At 40.8% G+C, this 15,626-nt stretch overlaps 1 protein-coding gene across 3 annotated transcripts in view; it reads left to right on the forward strand.

Annotated features, from left to right (window-relative positions):
• cadm1b (cell adhesion molecule 1b) overlaps positions 1-15,626 on the forward strand; it is a 364,886-nt gene that overhangs the window by 271,664 nt on the left and 77,596 nt on the right. For all 3 annotated transcript variants that reach the window (XM_022674840.2, XM_022674847.2, XM_022674842.2), the window contains 2 exons: positions 5,834-5,986; positions 9,421-9,558. In XM_022674840.2, the coding sequence (XP_022530561.1) occupies positions 5,834-5,986; positions 9,421-9,558 (291 nt within the window). The remainder of the gene's footprint in view (positions 1-5,833; positions 5,987-9,420; positions 9,559-15,626) is intronic.

The raw sequence follows: 15,626 nt of genomic DNA on the forward strand, positions 1-15,626 counted from the left end.
GTCTTCCCCCAATTGTGTGAGAATTGAGCTTTGGCTTGCCCTGCCAACATTTTAAATCTGGGCTTGAAGGAGGTCAGGGCCATTCTCATGCACATGTGCAGATGCTCATTGGTGAGCTTGGAATGATATTTTGTTTTTATTATGTTCATGGTTTCGTACTCGCGGACATGTATGCATCAGTCCATTCCGTGTTGAACGCTCGATTTTCGGCATCTACTTTTCTCTTTTTTGAAAGCGCCACAGTGTTTGCACCTCTTCTGACTGTAATTCACGTCCTGTCTTTCTGTATCATCTCCCTGCGTTTCCCGCTTCAATCGCTTTTCGCTCGCCTTTCACCTTCTCTTCCTTAAATCACACTGCGTGGATGTCTGTGCCTGGCTACAAACCTCGGCTTCGGTTTGCTCATACAACTCGCTCTGAGTTCAAGCTGGCGATTTGATTCGCTAGTTGAACCACGTGGTTAGTATGACTCGCACACGATTGGTTTGTAGCTTCCAATCCTTGCTCAGTGCAGTGCTGGTAAAAGCACTTGAGTCAGATAGGGAAAAAATAAACGCTCCGGTTTAAAATGAATTCTTCCGTCAAAATAATTTTTTTTTAACAATTTATTCCGGGACCAGATGGGATGGCATATGGGTCCGTATCCAGGCCGAGGTCCGCTGGTTGAGGACCACGGATATATACATTTAATTAAAAGTTAAGCTGACAAAACGTGAAATATCTTGGCTTCATACTGTCTGCAATTAAATCAATTCGTCCCAACTTTTTTTTTTTTTCTGAACTGTGGTTGTGCAATATTTTTGCATATACTCTCTATAGACCCCCTAAAGCCATTCTTAATGTACTTCCTGTATGTTGGGTCTGTATGTTAAGGGCAGGTTTGCCTTTGTTGTGAAAGCAGAATCTAAATGAGCGCGACCCGCTCGTGTGGTGTGTCCTTTTGTTGAGCTCATTGATATTAAGATAAAAAAAAAAAAAAAAACAGAATATGTATTTATATTAATTATGTATTACCATATGCCATACCGTCTTTTTTCAACTGGTTTGTTTCTGTTTGACCTTTTTCTTCCCTTGAGACGATGCTCTCAGGCTCACAGTGAAGAGGGGAGGGGAATAAAGCAGTTGTTTTTTATTTATTTTTATTTTTTTACACTCGTTTGGTAAAGAGGAATTTTTTTTCAGCACATTGTGTATTAGAGTATTATCCGGGATTATAATGCAGCTTCCTGAGCATTCCTCAGCTCTAAAGCAAAAGAGTGGATTCTTTTAAAAGGTCATGCTGCATTTTTGTCGTGTCTTTACCTAAAATATAATGAACATGTCTCGGTATAACGCTCTAGTAGCTATATTTTGGTGCCAATTACACCTGACAAGAGCTCATCCTGAAAAGAGAGAGACAGACAGACAGATAGAAAGAAAGAAAGACAGACAGGTCTCTAGCCACAAGCTCTGACATTAAGACCGCGGCGGATGTGGCGGATGAGCTGCTTTAGTGCTGTAATGTATTATTCTATCTAATGTTTAGTGGGCTGCTAGCACCAGGAAAGTGGGAGCTCCTGAACAATTCATAGACTTAACCCTTCAGCGCAGAAGCGCAGCTTTTTAAGCGAGGTCAGCTCTAAATAATGATCCCCTTAAAGTGTCATTGCCGTAAACATGATGGAAACGATGTGCATTGCGGAGGTCATCAGAATACTACAGCAAGGCTTTGAAAACGCCAGGCTAAAACCCTCGGATTCCCTCTACAGGGAACTGGGTCAACCCTGCAATCTTAGAGCCAACCAGAAGAAAAGTGTACGATACTGTTAAAACAGCTACAACATCAAACATCAAAAAAACTTGTGAAAAAAGTGAAAAAGTGCTGCTTGAACATTTGTGAACAAAACCGCTTCAGCTCTGTTACGTTGGTGGGTTTCCTCCTACCATTAACTGTTTGCTTCAAGTTTAAAGCTCTCCTTCTGCTAAAATCCACTTTTTTCTTGTTCTTTGTACAATAGAAATACAGTAGGACTCTCTGAGTTGTTTATGATGCTGCACATGATGAAACTCTTCCTCAACCTCTTTCTCATTGTCTGCAGTAACTAGTAAAAGAAAATATTCAGTAAAAAACGATCAGGAAGTCGATCAGGAAAAGCACGTGTCTACTGTGTCAATCCGTATACAATAAATATCCATGGCCATTAAAAAGCTGCGCTTCCGTGCTGAAGGGTTAAGTCACCTTGGCTCGCGACCACCCACAGGCAGAGATGAAGCCGGGCAGTGATATGTCTCATCAGATAGGAGCTAACAGCGCTAGGAACAGCATGCAGTTCATTCCTGTGTTATTTGTGCGAATAACACATCAGTGTTTATATGCTATGCTCAGTAATTCAGAGCTAAGAAACAAATGGTTAGAATTAGAATTTGTCTATAAAACACCACCAGCGAAGTACTTGAATTGAGATAAGTAGGTGTTTTAGTGTATGTTCAGAACAGCCACTGACCTGGTCTTAGAGTCTCTGTAAATCTTATTAACAACAGCAACAAACTTGTCAAATCACATCTTAAATAGCTTCTAAACACAGGCTAAATTAATTTATGTTGATATTAATAAGTAAATTAATATTCAGTGTTTCTTAGGCTGGGCTGTTAAAGGGAATAGCTGTGAAAACTGTGAAAAGCTGCTTTTAGTCTTGATATTAAAGAGTTAAAGTGTTAAATATACAAATACGAACATTGTGCATGTTCCCCACAGTGTCTAGTGTCTTCTTTTTTCTAATCTGAAAGAAAAAAAAAATTAAGTATTTTCTGCACGACCACATAACACCTCTGCTTTGTTATTTTGCTGTGTGTGTGATTCTGAAAGGAAAGGAAAGGAAGAAGTATTGCACATAGGGAGCCAGCTGGGACACACAAGCATTCAAATCCACTTACCATCAGCCACTTACTGAGTGTTTCGCCTCCAAATCTCTAATGCACTCTAATGATCCTGGATAATATATTTATTTGTGGCTCGGGCTGCATTTCTCCGCTGCCTCCTGATCTTTTTTCCCGGCTCTGGCTTGTACTGGACGTGTTGGATTAATGTATCGAGCTCGTCCCTATAGTGGTTCTCCCAGACTTCTCAGTGCGGCGGATGAGAAAGCTCAGGTAGCACCTGTCAGCCAATGAAACGAAGCTGTGTCGACAGCTATTCAATTCCAGACGTAGAGAGCGGTCCTTTCATCCCACGCCGGCTCCTCAAAAAAAACAAGTAGGCCTCATCATTATTCTAAAGAGGAAGAGTTTTTTCCACACACTCTTCAAATTAGGGTCTGGGATTAAGAGCAAGTTCTTAATGTAAGCTCTCAGAACTTCAGTGATCAAGATTCTCAATTAGGAATCCAGCTCAGACCCTCAGAGCTTCAGCGTTTCAGAAACACTCACTCGCTGCTTACTGAGACCCGTCAGACCAGCGGGGGCTTTTACTTTACTCATTCAGCATTTCTGTACAGACTACAGCTTTAACCCTTTAACCCTTTAACCCTATAACACTTAACATTAAAATTAGTGACAACATCACTAACGTTGGGTATACACTATGGATGCAACGGTTCTCTGTATTTTATCGATCCTGAATGCACAGCCCCGCATTTATAGTCAGGAATGTTCAGGACCCGGGGGAGACTTTTTTATATATATATATATATATATATATATATATATATATATACTTCTCTCGGCGTGTCCCTCCACAACCATGCAACAACCATCAGAATTTTTTCTGAATTTCACAGGAGCAAATCAGCTCTCTGAAGGCTGAAGATTTGAGTGCTAATTAAACAAAACATTTCCAGCTGCGTGATCATGGCGAGTGAATGCAAAACGTAGAAAAGGACATTTAAAAAGCCGTCAGCTTAAAAATCCGCTGTTTGAAACAATGCAAATTTTTTTTATAATAAATGTTGTGATTTTAATTCTTCTGTGCATTTTTTCTATTTAATATTGGCTCTGCAAGTATGATTAGGAGCACCTTGTTGATTTGAAATAAAAAGGGCTAAAAATGTGCTCCATGTTGGAGCTAGATAATATTAATATATCGAAACCGAACCGAACCTTGGACACACTGCACCGTTGCATCCCTAGTTTACACTGTATGACATGTTCGGTAACCCTTCTTTAATTTTATGCCATACAACATCACATAAGGTACCATGAATGACCCTATTAAAAAGCAGATTTTTTTTTAGGAAAATCAGGTAATCCTTAAAGGAGAACTCTGGTGTAAAATGGACTTTTGTTGTAGTAAATCATGATAAAAAGTTTGTACCTTTGATGAATAGCACACCTCCGCTTTCCTACAGCATTCCAAGATCCAGTAATTTTAACAGTTTGTCCAAAACACCCTTCAGACTGGGTGACCACGGGCGTAATTTGCTCCGAAAAATCGCTTTTTACACCGTTATCCAGCTCAAAGTATCTCCACATCTCCTTGCTAGAATACGGAGGTCTCTGACATTTAAAACGAGGCATTAATAAAAAGCTTATTAAAAACCACTGTTTATATCCTATACCACTAGCTTCAGCTCCGAGCGCCACCATCACTATACTGATATATATATATATATACATAGACTCCCCATAGCCTGCCTTCTGGCGCTGCTGTCTGTTATTTTCAACAGCGGTTTTACATGAGGTTCTTGTGCACTTTTTAAGTTATTAATGCCTCGTTTTAAATGTCAGAGCTCTCCGGATTCTAGCAATGAGATCTGGAGCTACTTTGAGCTGGATAACGGTGGAAAAAGCGATTTATTGGTTGTTTGGATAAACTGTTTAAATTTCTGGTCCAAAACAAGCTGACCAATTGAGATTTTAGTGGAATACCTTCTTCTAAGCCCCGCCCACCCATGAAAATGTGGCAAAACTCAGAAGCAAAAAACTGAAGCAGAAGCAAAAGTCTTTAACAGAAAAAAAAATCCATAGAAAATCCCCCCCCCCCCCCCAAAAAAAAAATACAAAAATAAAATCAAAGACAGGAAAAATCCAAACTGATATAATTTTCAAATAACTGCAAAGAATAAAAAAGTAACCAAGTACATTTTAAAAATATGTATTTGCTATATATTTGTTCTCTTTTAAATTTACGACATACAATTTGTCCTTTTGATTTTTTACATTTTACTGCATTTTAGTTTTTTTTACGTAAAACTTTTGGCACAAAATTCACTCCATAGTTATTCTTTTACATGTTTTTTTAATTAGATTTCTTTTTGTATTTTCTAATTTGTGAAACACTTTGAATGACCGATTTGTCAAATCATATTTTAAATAGCTGCTAAACAAAGACTGTAAATACTGTTAATACTCTTAGTCTTAGTGTTTCTGACCAATGGCGATTCAAGGGGAACACCTTCTTCTAAGCCCCGCCCACCTGTAAAAAAGTGTGCCAAAACTCAGAAGCAAATGTCTTTGACAGAAAAATAAAAAAATAAAAAAATCCATAGAAAATCCACAAAAATTTAGACTGTAGATTTTTTTTTTTTTTACGTAAAACTTTTGGCACAAAATTTACTTCATAGTTATTCTTTTACATGTTTTTTTATTTGATTTATCTTTGTATTTTCTAATTTGTGAAGCACTTTGAATGACCGTTGTATGTATATGAAAGGTGCTATATAAATAAACTTGCCTTGCCTTTAATAACAAATTGAAGGGGAAAATTCTTTTTATTCTGTATAGTGAAAAGTCGTGACCCGTCCGGTTGAGACGGATATTTTTGGAGATATTTTGTGTGTTCAGAATTCCCCTCATGTGGGCCGAGTCGCTGCTCCCTCCTCTCTGGTGTCTCTCACTCTTCATGTTTGTGTTTTTCCAGCCCTGAAGGACAGCCGGTTTCAGCTGGTTAACTTCTCCGACAACGAGCTGCGCGTGTCGCTGTCCAACGTGACGCTGTCGGACGAGGGACGGTACGTGTGCCAGCTCTACACGGACCCCCCGCAGGAGGCCTACGCAGACATCACCGTCCTGGGTAAGCCCAAGCTCCTTTCTGAATGCTAAAATCATGATTATCGATTTCCCTCATTGATCCTTTCAGTCAATTGAACCCGTCTAATTGAATCCCACCATGACACAATATCAACCAATTACCCTCATGCCGTTTCCAATAACACGCGCAAAGAAAAGAGGAACAGATGTTGAGCTATTGATATTGGCGGTCCACTTTTGGCAGCCGATCGACTGAATTCCTCTTAGATGTTGAAAAGGCCCCATTGAGCGCTTATTTTTTCATGAAGTCAGCATTTTGTGGGGCCTGCAGCATCTAGTAGCTTTGGGGTTTGGAGGTTTATTATAGATTGGGTTTTACACGTCTCCCAGGGAGCGTAATGTAAAGGAGCGTACTCCAAAATCACTTGATTGTTTCTATATATATATATATATATATATATATATATATATAGGGTTTGGGCAATGAAACTGAAACACCTATGTTGGACCAGCCTGGTGGCCAATCTTCATTATTTGCACATTGCACAAGTAAGAGCAGAGTGTGATGGTTCAATTAGCAGGGTAAGAGCACAGTTTTTTCAAAAGAGGACAAATTGTTGGTGCACGTCTTGCTGGAGCATCTGTGACCAAGACAGCAAGTCTTTGTGATGCATCAAGAGCCACGGTATCCAGGGTAATGTCAGCATACCACCAAGAAGCACCAACCACATCCAACAGGATTAACTGTGGATGCTGTAAGAGGAAGCTGTCTGAAAGGGATGTTTTTTGGGTGCTAACCTGGATTGCATCCAAAAAATATAAAACCACGGCTGATCAAATCACGCAGAATTCAATGTGCACCTCAACTCTCCTGTTTCCACCAGAACTGTCCGTCACCACAATAAATTATTCTACCAGTCAGGTATTAAGGAGCAGTAAAGGCACTCAGTAAAGCTGTAGTACAGCGTAATAAGGGTGAGTTTTCAGTAAAGCTTCTCCAGCACTAAGACTGGGTGCAGCAGCATCAGCATTAGCTGCTAACTGCAGCACATGCTCTTTTGCCATTCAGAGGGAGAATATTGGACTGATGTCTGCAAATTTGCTGTGTTAAAACAAGCTACGTGGGACGAACCGCTATCAGGCAACATCTACGTCCCGGTAGTGGCTAATGCTAATGCTGCTGCACCCAGCCTTAGTGCTGAAGAAGCTTTACTAAAAACTCACCCTCAGACAAAATATAGAAAATTTAAGCTTACTGTAAATAAACGGAAGCGCTTTGCTCACCCAATAAACAGTTTTTAGGAGAGGAAATATATATATTTTTAAGAATTACAGTTTTATTTAGGCACTTCCTCCTAGCGTCCCCATTAGAAGAAGGAAAACATGGCAACACCCTTCCTCACCTTGCTGTAGGCATCCTTACTATTGTCGCTAAATGCTCCTTATAATCGGGTGCACCTTATAGTCCGAAAAATATGTTATATACAGTTCTGAAAAAAAATAAGAGAGCACTTCAGTTTCTGAATCAGTTTCTCTGATTTTGCTATTTATAGGTATATGTTTGAGTACAATTGAGATTATTGTTTTATTCTATAAACAACTATAAATTACAAATAAAAATACTGTATTTTTAGAGCATTTGTTTGCAGAAAATGAGAAATGGCTGAAATAACAAAAAAAAGATGCAGAGCTTTCAGACCTCAAAAAATGCAAAGAATTAAACTAAAGTTCATATTCATAAAGTTTTAAGTATGATCGCGGCATCATGTTCTCCTCCACCAGTCTTACACACTGCTTTTGGATAACTTTATGCTGCTTTACTCCTGGTGCAAAAATTCAAGCAGTTCAGTTTGGTGGTTTGATGACTTGCGATCATCCATCTTCCTCTTGATTATATTCCAAAGGTTTTCTCATCATTTTTAAGTGGTCTCTTATTTTTTTTTAGTGAGCTGTATGTGTGTGTATGTGTTGTGCAGGGGCTCCATACAGTCACAGCATGGATGAGGAACTGCTGGCTAAGTTTGATATTAGATAAAATAAAAATGCCCGGTCCTTATCGAGAGGGATCTCGCAGTATCCGCAGGAACATGGCTGAATCTGCCGCTGGCACTCAGCATGGGAAATGCGAAGGCTAAATATGGTAGGAACACACAGACAGGCGCACTAGGAATACACAAACATGACCCCTGTAAGGTCATAGCTGAGTTGCGGCTCGTCACGTTACACTTCGCCATTTGCTGGATGGACGCTGGCCAAGTGACAAGATGGTAAACAGAAATAGTTTCAAGGTCCAGAATGACTGCTGCTATCATAATTGTGGTGTAAAAAGGCTCTCAGCAGATGCCAGTAGATGATTGTAGGGCAGCTCGCTGACACACTCTAAAATAAAGGTTTCAGCCGTCTTGTCACTCGGCCCACTGCAAGAGATTTAACGCTGGAGCTCAGAGAACAGTGTGTTGTGCTATTTATTTAAAAACTGCTGTAATTTATTCACTAACAAAAATAGATTACTCACTAACTGCAAGAACAAATATTCATTTTCTCCAGTCCGTCTTCTTGTTGCTACGTTCCATTTTCCATTTTTTCCAGCACTGCTCATATCTATTTTTATATATATAAGCAACAATACACTTGATTATACCACAGTTCAATTATTGTTTCTGTTTATTAAAAGATTTTGAGTTAAAGAGGAGAAGAAAATAGGATCTGTTTAGTTATAAATGAATTAAAATAGTTCCATTGCTGCTCTGTTTTTTGGATACAATCCGGGTTAGCACCCGAACGTCCCTTTCAGACAGCTTCCTCTTACAGCGTCCACAGTTAATCCTGTTGGATGTGGTTGGTCCTTCTTGGTGGTATGCTGACATTACCCTGGATACCGTGGCTCTTGATGCATCACAAAGACTTGCTGTCTTGATCACGATGCGCCAACAAGACGTGCACCAACAATTTGTCCTCTTTTGAACTCTGGTATGTCTCCCATAATGTTGTGTGCATTGCAATATTTAGAGCAGAACTGTGCTCTTACCCTGCTAATTGAACCTTCACACTCTGCTCTTACTGGTGCAATAATGTGCAATTAATGAAGATTGGACACCAGGCTGCTCCAATTTAGCCATGATGAAACCTCCCACACTAAAATGACAGGTTTGTGCTACTTTTTGTTGGCCCATCACTTATCTCAATCTCAATAAAATCAGTTTAATTTAGCCACTGTACATTCTCCATGTTCTCCATTCAGGCCATGTTAAAAAAATTGGACATTAATGCTTCCAGGCGTTACCGTGACACTTATGTTGATATTGGTTCATTGTACTTCCTCGGGTGTCTTTTTCCAGCCGCCAGGCCAAATGCTCATCAGAGCAGATCTGGATGAAAGGGAATGTTGTGCAGCAGGGCTTTAGATCCAGATAGAGATCCAGCTGAACGGAGCCCGAAAACCCATCTCTAATCCTGCTGCTGTTTACGTTCCTCCAGTTCCGCCAGGCAACCCAATCATCGAGTCCCGCGAGGACGTGGTGAGTGAGGGGAATGAGACGGAGATAACCTGCACTGCCATGGGCAGCAAGCCTGCCTCCTCCATCACGTGGATGAAGGGAGACCAAATCCTACAAGGTCAGTTTCACATTCACCATCACCATCACTTCACTTTACCAACACCATTTTATTTTATTGAACTCATGTGATTTAGTGATAAAATGAATGAAAGAATGAAAAGTCTTCATGCTCTCTGTTTTTATCCAGTTTAATCACTTCAAAAAGAACAACTAAATAAAATTGTTTTATTCGTTAGAATTTTGGAAACAAGTTGCCCTGAGAAAGTTATAGAAAAATGTGTGGCATCATTTATCATTTATTTGCATAATAGGTGTTTGGAAAAAAAAGATCTGGAGAAAATTAAAAGACCATTTCAGTTGAAGTCTGAATCAGTTTCCCTGATTTTGCTATTTATATATTTTTATGTTTGAGTAAAATAAACATTGATGTTGTATTCTATAAACTACAGACAAGAAAATGAGAAATGGCTGAAATAATAGAAAAAAGATGCAGAGCTTTTAAACCTCAAATAATGCAAAGAAAACAAACAAGTTTATATTCATAAAGTTTTAAGAGTTCAGAAATCATCAATATTTGGTGGAATAACCCTGGTTTTTAATCATGTTCTCCTCCACCAGTCTTACACACTGCTTTTGGATAACTTTATGCCTGTCACACGGTTTGATGGTTTGTGATCATCCATCTTCCTCTTGATTATATTCCAGAGGTTTTCAATTTGGTAAAATCAAAGAAACTCGTCATTTTTAAGTGCAGAGCTGTATATAACGTCATTCTTGTATTGAAAAAAATATCAGCACCAGTAAACTGATATGTTTTAATAGATAAGTCGTAAAGATTCAGTTCAAAAATGATTCATTTGTGAATCTGAGTCACTAATCACGCGCCACTGATCGCACTTTTGTGATAACACCCATCTCCCTTGTGCACAATGTGCACGGAAGGCGACGCATTTCCATTCGGATAATCCCGTAATGATTTTTAATTACGTTTTAACAAGGCGGAGATGAGGCGGGGGGAGCGCTCGCGTGCTGGGGATGGAGGTACAAGGCTCCGAGACCAGATATTTTTTTCAGTACTGCTTAAATAAGTGGGTTTGAAGGAACTCCAGCTGTTTCCCTCCCACTCAGCCGCCGCTCTGCTGCGTATTAGCTGACAGCGGCTGAGGCCGGCGCAGACGGTGTGATAAAGGGAATCTGCAGGCTGGGTAATCTGCTCATGAATGCCTTTCTGCATTAAGACAGTGGGGAGGGAGCGCTGAGTAACTCTCTGACACTACCTGGTGGGAAGACACACACGAGGAGCGAGCGCTTTCATGCCAAGCGTCTCGCCGAGAGAAACGAATGAAGCCGTCAGAGCTGCTGAATTTAAGCGATGAGTCATGCGGGATCAGTGGCTTTCTGTATCCAGCACCCAAACCCAACGATGCTTAATCACAAGCATGTGTCATTTGGTGTTACCACAATTTGTCTTGGCACGTTTGCATACAGCTAAACTTCTATATGGCCGTAATTGCCATAGAGCTGGTTTCCATTTGGCCTTTTGTAATCGATCAGATTCAGCGCTCAGCTTTCACTTTAGTTACAGTTTGTTGAGTTTCTTATCCCACGCAAAAAGAATCTGCAATACAAAGGATTGTTCAATAAAACTTTGCAAATTACACTCTAAAACCCTAATATTTTACACTTCTACTCAGTGATAAAACTCCTACATGTTCAGTAGCTCCTCCATTTCCACACGCTGTTGTATTTACGTGGATCTCCATGGAAACGTGAGCCAAGCTGAATGGCAGTGGACAAATAGCTATTTTATTAAACGCGAGGAGTCGAAACTCAGAGATGTGCGTCCGGACGGGACTAAAATTACTGGAGGACCACGGAGTTCAAAGAAAAAACAGTAGATAATTCAGCCTGTAATTTTCTTAGAGGGCGTCTGAGAAAAACAAATACATGATCCCTATCCGGACGGGATTAGTTTCTCAGGGGGACGTTTTTCTCGGTCACATGACATCGTTGCATTCAGTAGCTCCTCCATTTCCTCTCGCTGTTGTGTTTATAACGTGGATCTCCGTGGAAACGCGCGCCCAAAGTGTAATTACGGTGCACGGCAGTGGACAAATAGCTATTTTATTAAACACGAGGAGATAAAACTTCTGCAAAAAACTGTAAATAATTCAGCCTGTAATTTTCTCAGAGGACGTCTGAGAAAAACACGTACATGGTTGTTCCAGATGGGAATAAAATCACAGAGGACCCCCGTAAAAGAGAAAATTATCCTGGGCTGGGAATCTTTTAAAAATGTTCGATACTAAAACCGATATGATATATACATTTTTAAACTTCAATACAAATACCCAAAACGATACTTTTTTTCAATAGCTTTTTTCTAAATACAAACAAAAAATACAAAAATGTGATAATCTTTCTCACACAAAGCATTTATTGAAGAGCCGTCATGAGTAATCTCATTCTCATACTGTCTCTATGAGAGACTCCATCTTTTTGGAACTTGTTTGTGGTGTTCTATTAATACCAAAAACAAACTGCTTTAAGCATACAGCATACAAAAAAAATCAATGATTTTTTTATTTTATTTTACGAAATTAAAAACCTCTTGAATATAATCAAGAGGAAGATGGATCATCACAAGCCATCAAACCAAACTGAACTGCTTGATTTTTTGCACCAGGAGTAAAGGCATTAAGTTATCCAAAAGCAGTGTGTAAGACTGGTGGAGGAGGAGAACATGATGCCAAGATGTATGAAAACTGTGATTAAAAACCAGCGTTATTCCACCAAATATTGATTTCTGAACTCTAAAACTTTATGAATATGAACTTGTTTTCTTTGCATTATTTGAGGTCTGAAAGCTTTTCATCTTTTATACCTATAAATCGCAAAATCAGAGAAATTTATTCAGAAATTCCTCCAGCCCCCCCCCCCCCCAGAGCTGTAGGTCACTTTCAAAGTATTTGATTTTGTACTTAAAACAGACTTAACTTGCAGTATTTGAGTTTAAACAAACTGTGGGTTTACAGTGTGAGGGTTTTAGTTTATTCCGTTTGAAATTATTCATGCATTTAAATATGTGCTCATGTTATAATAATGCAAAAAAAACGTAAAAAATGTATGTACATGAATAAATACATAGTTTTATTAAATATGCATAGTTTTATTTCTCAGAAATCTAGTAAAAGATAAACAAAGGCCTTTATTTCTCCCTCTTTGCAGTGGTTTTGTTATTCGTTGCATGTCTCTAGAGCGAGCTGTGTTGTAGGTCAGTGTTGTAGGCTATAATTATTTCCCCACTTCATTAGGTCCAAGTAAACCATCATCCTCAGCACTGCAATTAGTTCTCTGCCCTTGGAGCTTCCAGATTGTCTTAAAAAGAAAGCAGCTTTGACAGCCAGTGGCTTGACATGCTCCAGCTGACCCGACGGCTCGGCTGAGTTTTGGCTTCTTTACGATCGTTCTGCCGTTTCCTGCGACTGTGTGAATTAAGCTGCTCTGAAGTTCAGACAGTTCAGTGTGAAACAGCTTCGCTCTGATAGAGACACTGTAGATGTCAAACGTTTGGGGACATCTTGGCTGCTTTTGAAATGGGAGTTCTTGCACTCCTGCTTTTTCAATTAAGTGCCGTTTTTTTGCACTATAAGGTGCACTTAAAATCATGTAATTTTATCAAAAATTCTCAGTGCGCCTTATAATCCGGTGCTTCTTATGTAAGAATTTTACCAGTTTACCATTAAGGAGCAGTAAAGACACTCACAATGCTGAAGGACAGAGTTATACTGGAGCAGTATTAGCATTAGCTGCTAAGCGATAACACTAGCACTTTTGCCGTGTAGAGTTGAGTATTATCAGCCTGTAGCCTGATGCTTACCCCTGCTACCACTGCTGGAGCAGCATTAGCATTAGCCTCTGTATGCAGCGTTGTTGTTGGATTAATTAGAATATTGGAATAATTACAAATGCAATTGGATTAAATGCCAGTGTAATCACATACTATGGTGTAGTTTGTTGAAAGAGTTGCTATGTTCTGCCTGAAGGTTCTGCTGTAAGTTCAGGAGGTTGGGCTGTAGTTCGGGAGGTTGTGCTGTAGTTCAGGAGGTTGTGCTGTAGTTGTGCTGTAGTTCAGGAGGTTGTGCTGTAGTTGTGCTGTAGTTCAGGAGGTTGTGCTGTAGTTCAGGAGGTTTTGCTGTAGTTGTGCTGTAGTTCAGGAGGTTGTGCTGTAGTTCAGGAGGTTGTGCTGTAGTTCAGGAGGTTGTGCTGTAGTTGTGCTGTAGTTCAGGAGGTTGTGCTGTAGTTGTGCTGTAGTTCAGGAGGTTGTGCTGTAGTTCAGGAGGTGGTGCTGTAGTTCAGGAGGTTGTGCTGTAGTTCAGGAGGTGGTGCTGTAGTTCAGGAGATTGTGCTGTAGTTGTGCTGTAGTTCAGGAGGTTGTGCTGTAGTTCAGGAGGTTGTGCTGTAGTTCAGGAGGTTGTGCTGTAGTTCAGGAGGTTGTGCTGTAGTTGTGCTGTAGTTCAGGAGGTTGTGCTGTAGTTCAGGAGGTTGTGCTGTAGTTGTGCTGTAGTTCAGGAGGTTGTGCTGTAGTTCAGGAGGTTGTGCTGTAGTTCAGGAGGTGGTGCTGTAGTTCAGGAGATTGTGCTGTAGTTCAGGAGGTTGTGCTGAAGTTCAGGAGGTTGTGCTGTAGTTCAGGAGGTTGTGCTGTAGTTCAGGACGTTGTGCTGTAGTTGTGCTGTAGTTCAGGAGGTTGTGCTGTAGTTCAGGAGGTTGTGCTGTAGTTCAGGAGGTTGTGCTGTAGTTGTGCTGTAGTTCAGGAGGTTGTGCTGTAGTTCAGGAGGTTGTGCTGTAGTTGTGCTGTAGTTCAGGAGGTTGTGCTGTAGTTGTGCTGTAGTTCAGGAGGTTGTGCTGAAGTTCAGGAGGTTGTGCTGTAGTTCAGGAGGTTGTGCTGTAGTTCAGGAGGTTGTGCTGTAGTTGTGCTGAAGTTCAGGAGGTTGTGCTGTAGTTCAGGAGGTTGTGCTGTAGTTCAGGAGGTTGTGCTGTAGTTGTGCTGTAGTTCAGGAGGTTGTGCTGTAGTTGTGCTGTAGTTCAGGAGGTGCTGCTGTAGTTCAGGAGGTTGTGCTGTAGTTCAGGAGGTTGTGCTGTAGTTCAGGAGGTGGTGCTGTAGTTCAGGAGATTGTGCTGTAGTTGTGTTGTAGTTCAGGAGGTTGTGCTGTAGTTCAGGAGGTTGTGCTGTAGTTCAGGAGGTTGTGCTGTAGTTGTGCTGTAGTTCAGGAGGTTGTGCTGTAGTTCAGGAGGTTGTGCTGTAGTTCAGGAGGTTGTGCTGTAGTTCAGGAGGTTGTGCTGTAGTTGTGCTGTAGTTCAGGAGGTTGTGCTGTAGTTCAGGAGGTTGTGCTGTAGTTCAGGAGGTGGTGCTGTAGTTCAGGAGATTGTGCTGTAGTTGTGCTGTAGTTCAGGAGGTTGTGCTGAAGTTCAGGAGGTTGTGCTGTAGTTCAGGAGGTTGTGCTGTAGTTCAGGACGTTGTGCTGTAGTTGTGCTGTAGTTCAGGAGGTTGTGCTGTAGTTCAGGAGGTTGTGCTGTAGTTCAGGAGGTTGTGCTGTAGTTGTGCTGTAGTTCAGGAGGTTGTGCTGTAGTTGTGCTGTAGTTCAGGAGGTTGTGCTGTAGTTCAGGAGGTTGTGCTGTAGTTGTGCTGTAGTTCAGGAGGTTGTGCTGTAGTTGTGCTGTAGTTCAGGAGGTTGTGCTGAAGTTCAGGAGGTTGTGCTGTAGTTCAGGAGGTTGTGCTGTAGTTCAGGAGGTTGTGCTGTAGTTGTGCTGAAGTTCAGGAGGTTGTGCTGTAGTTCAGGAGGTTGTGCTGTAGTTCAGGAGGTTGTGCTGTAGTTGTGCTGTAGTTCAGGAGGTTGTGCTGTAGTTGTGCTGTAGTTCAGGAGGTGGTGCTGTAGTTCAGGAGGTTGTGCTGTAGTTGTGCTGTAGTTCAGGAGGTGGTGCTGTAGTTCAGGAGGTTGTGCTGTAGTTCAGGAGGTGGTGCTGTAGTTCAGGAGATTGTGCTGTAGTTCAGGACATTGTGCTGTAGTTGTGCTGTAGTTCAGGAGGTTGTGCTGTAGTTCAGGAGGTTGTGCTGTAGTTCAGGAG

This window comes from Astyanax mexicanus, chromosome 18 (assembly GCF_023375975.1).
Source record: "Astyanax mexicanus isolate ESR-SI-001 chromosome 18, AstMex3_surface, whole genome shotgun sequence".
NCBI classification, from domain to species: domain Eukaryota; kingdom Metazoa; phylum Chordata; class Actinopteri; order Characiformes; family Acestrorhamphidae; genus Astyanax; species Astyanax mexicanus.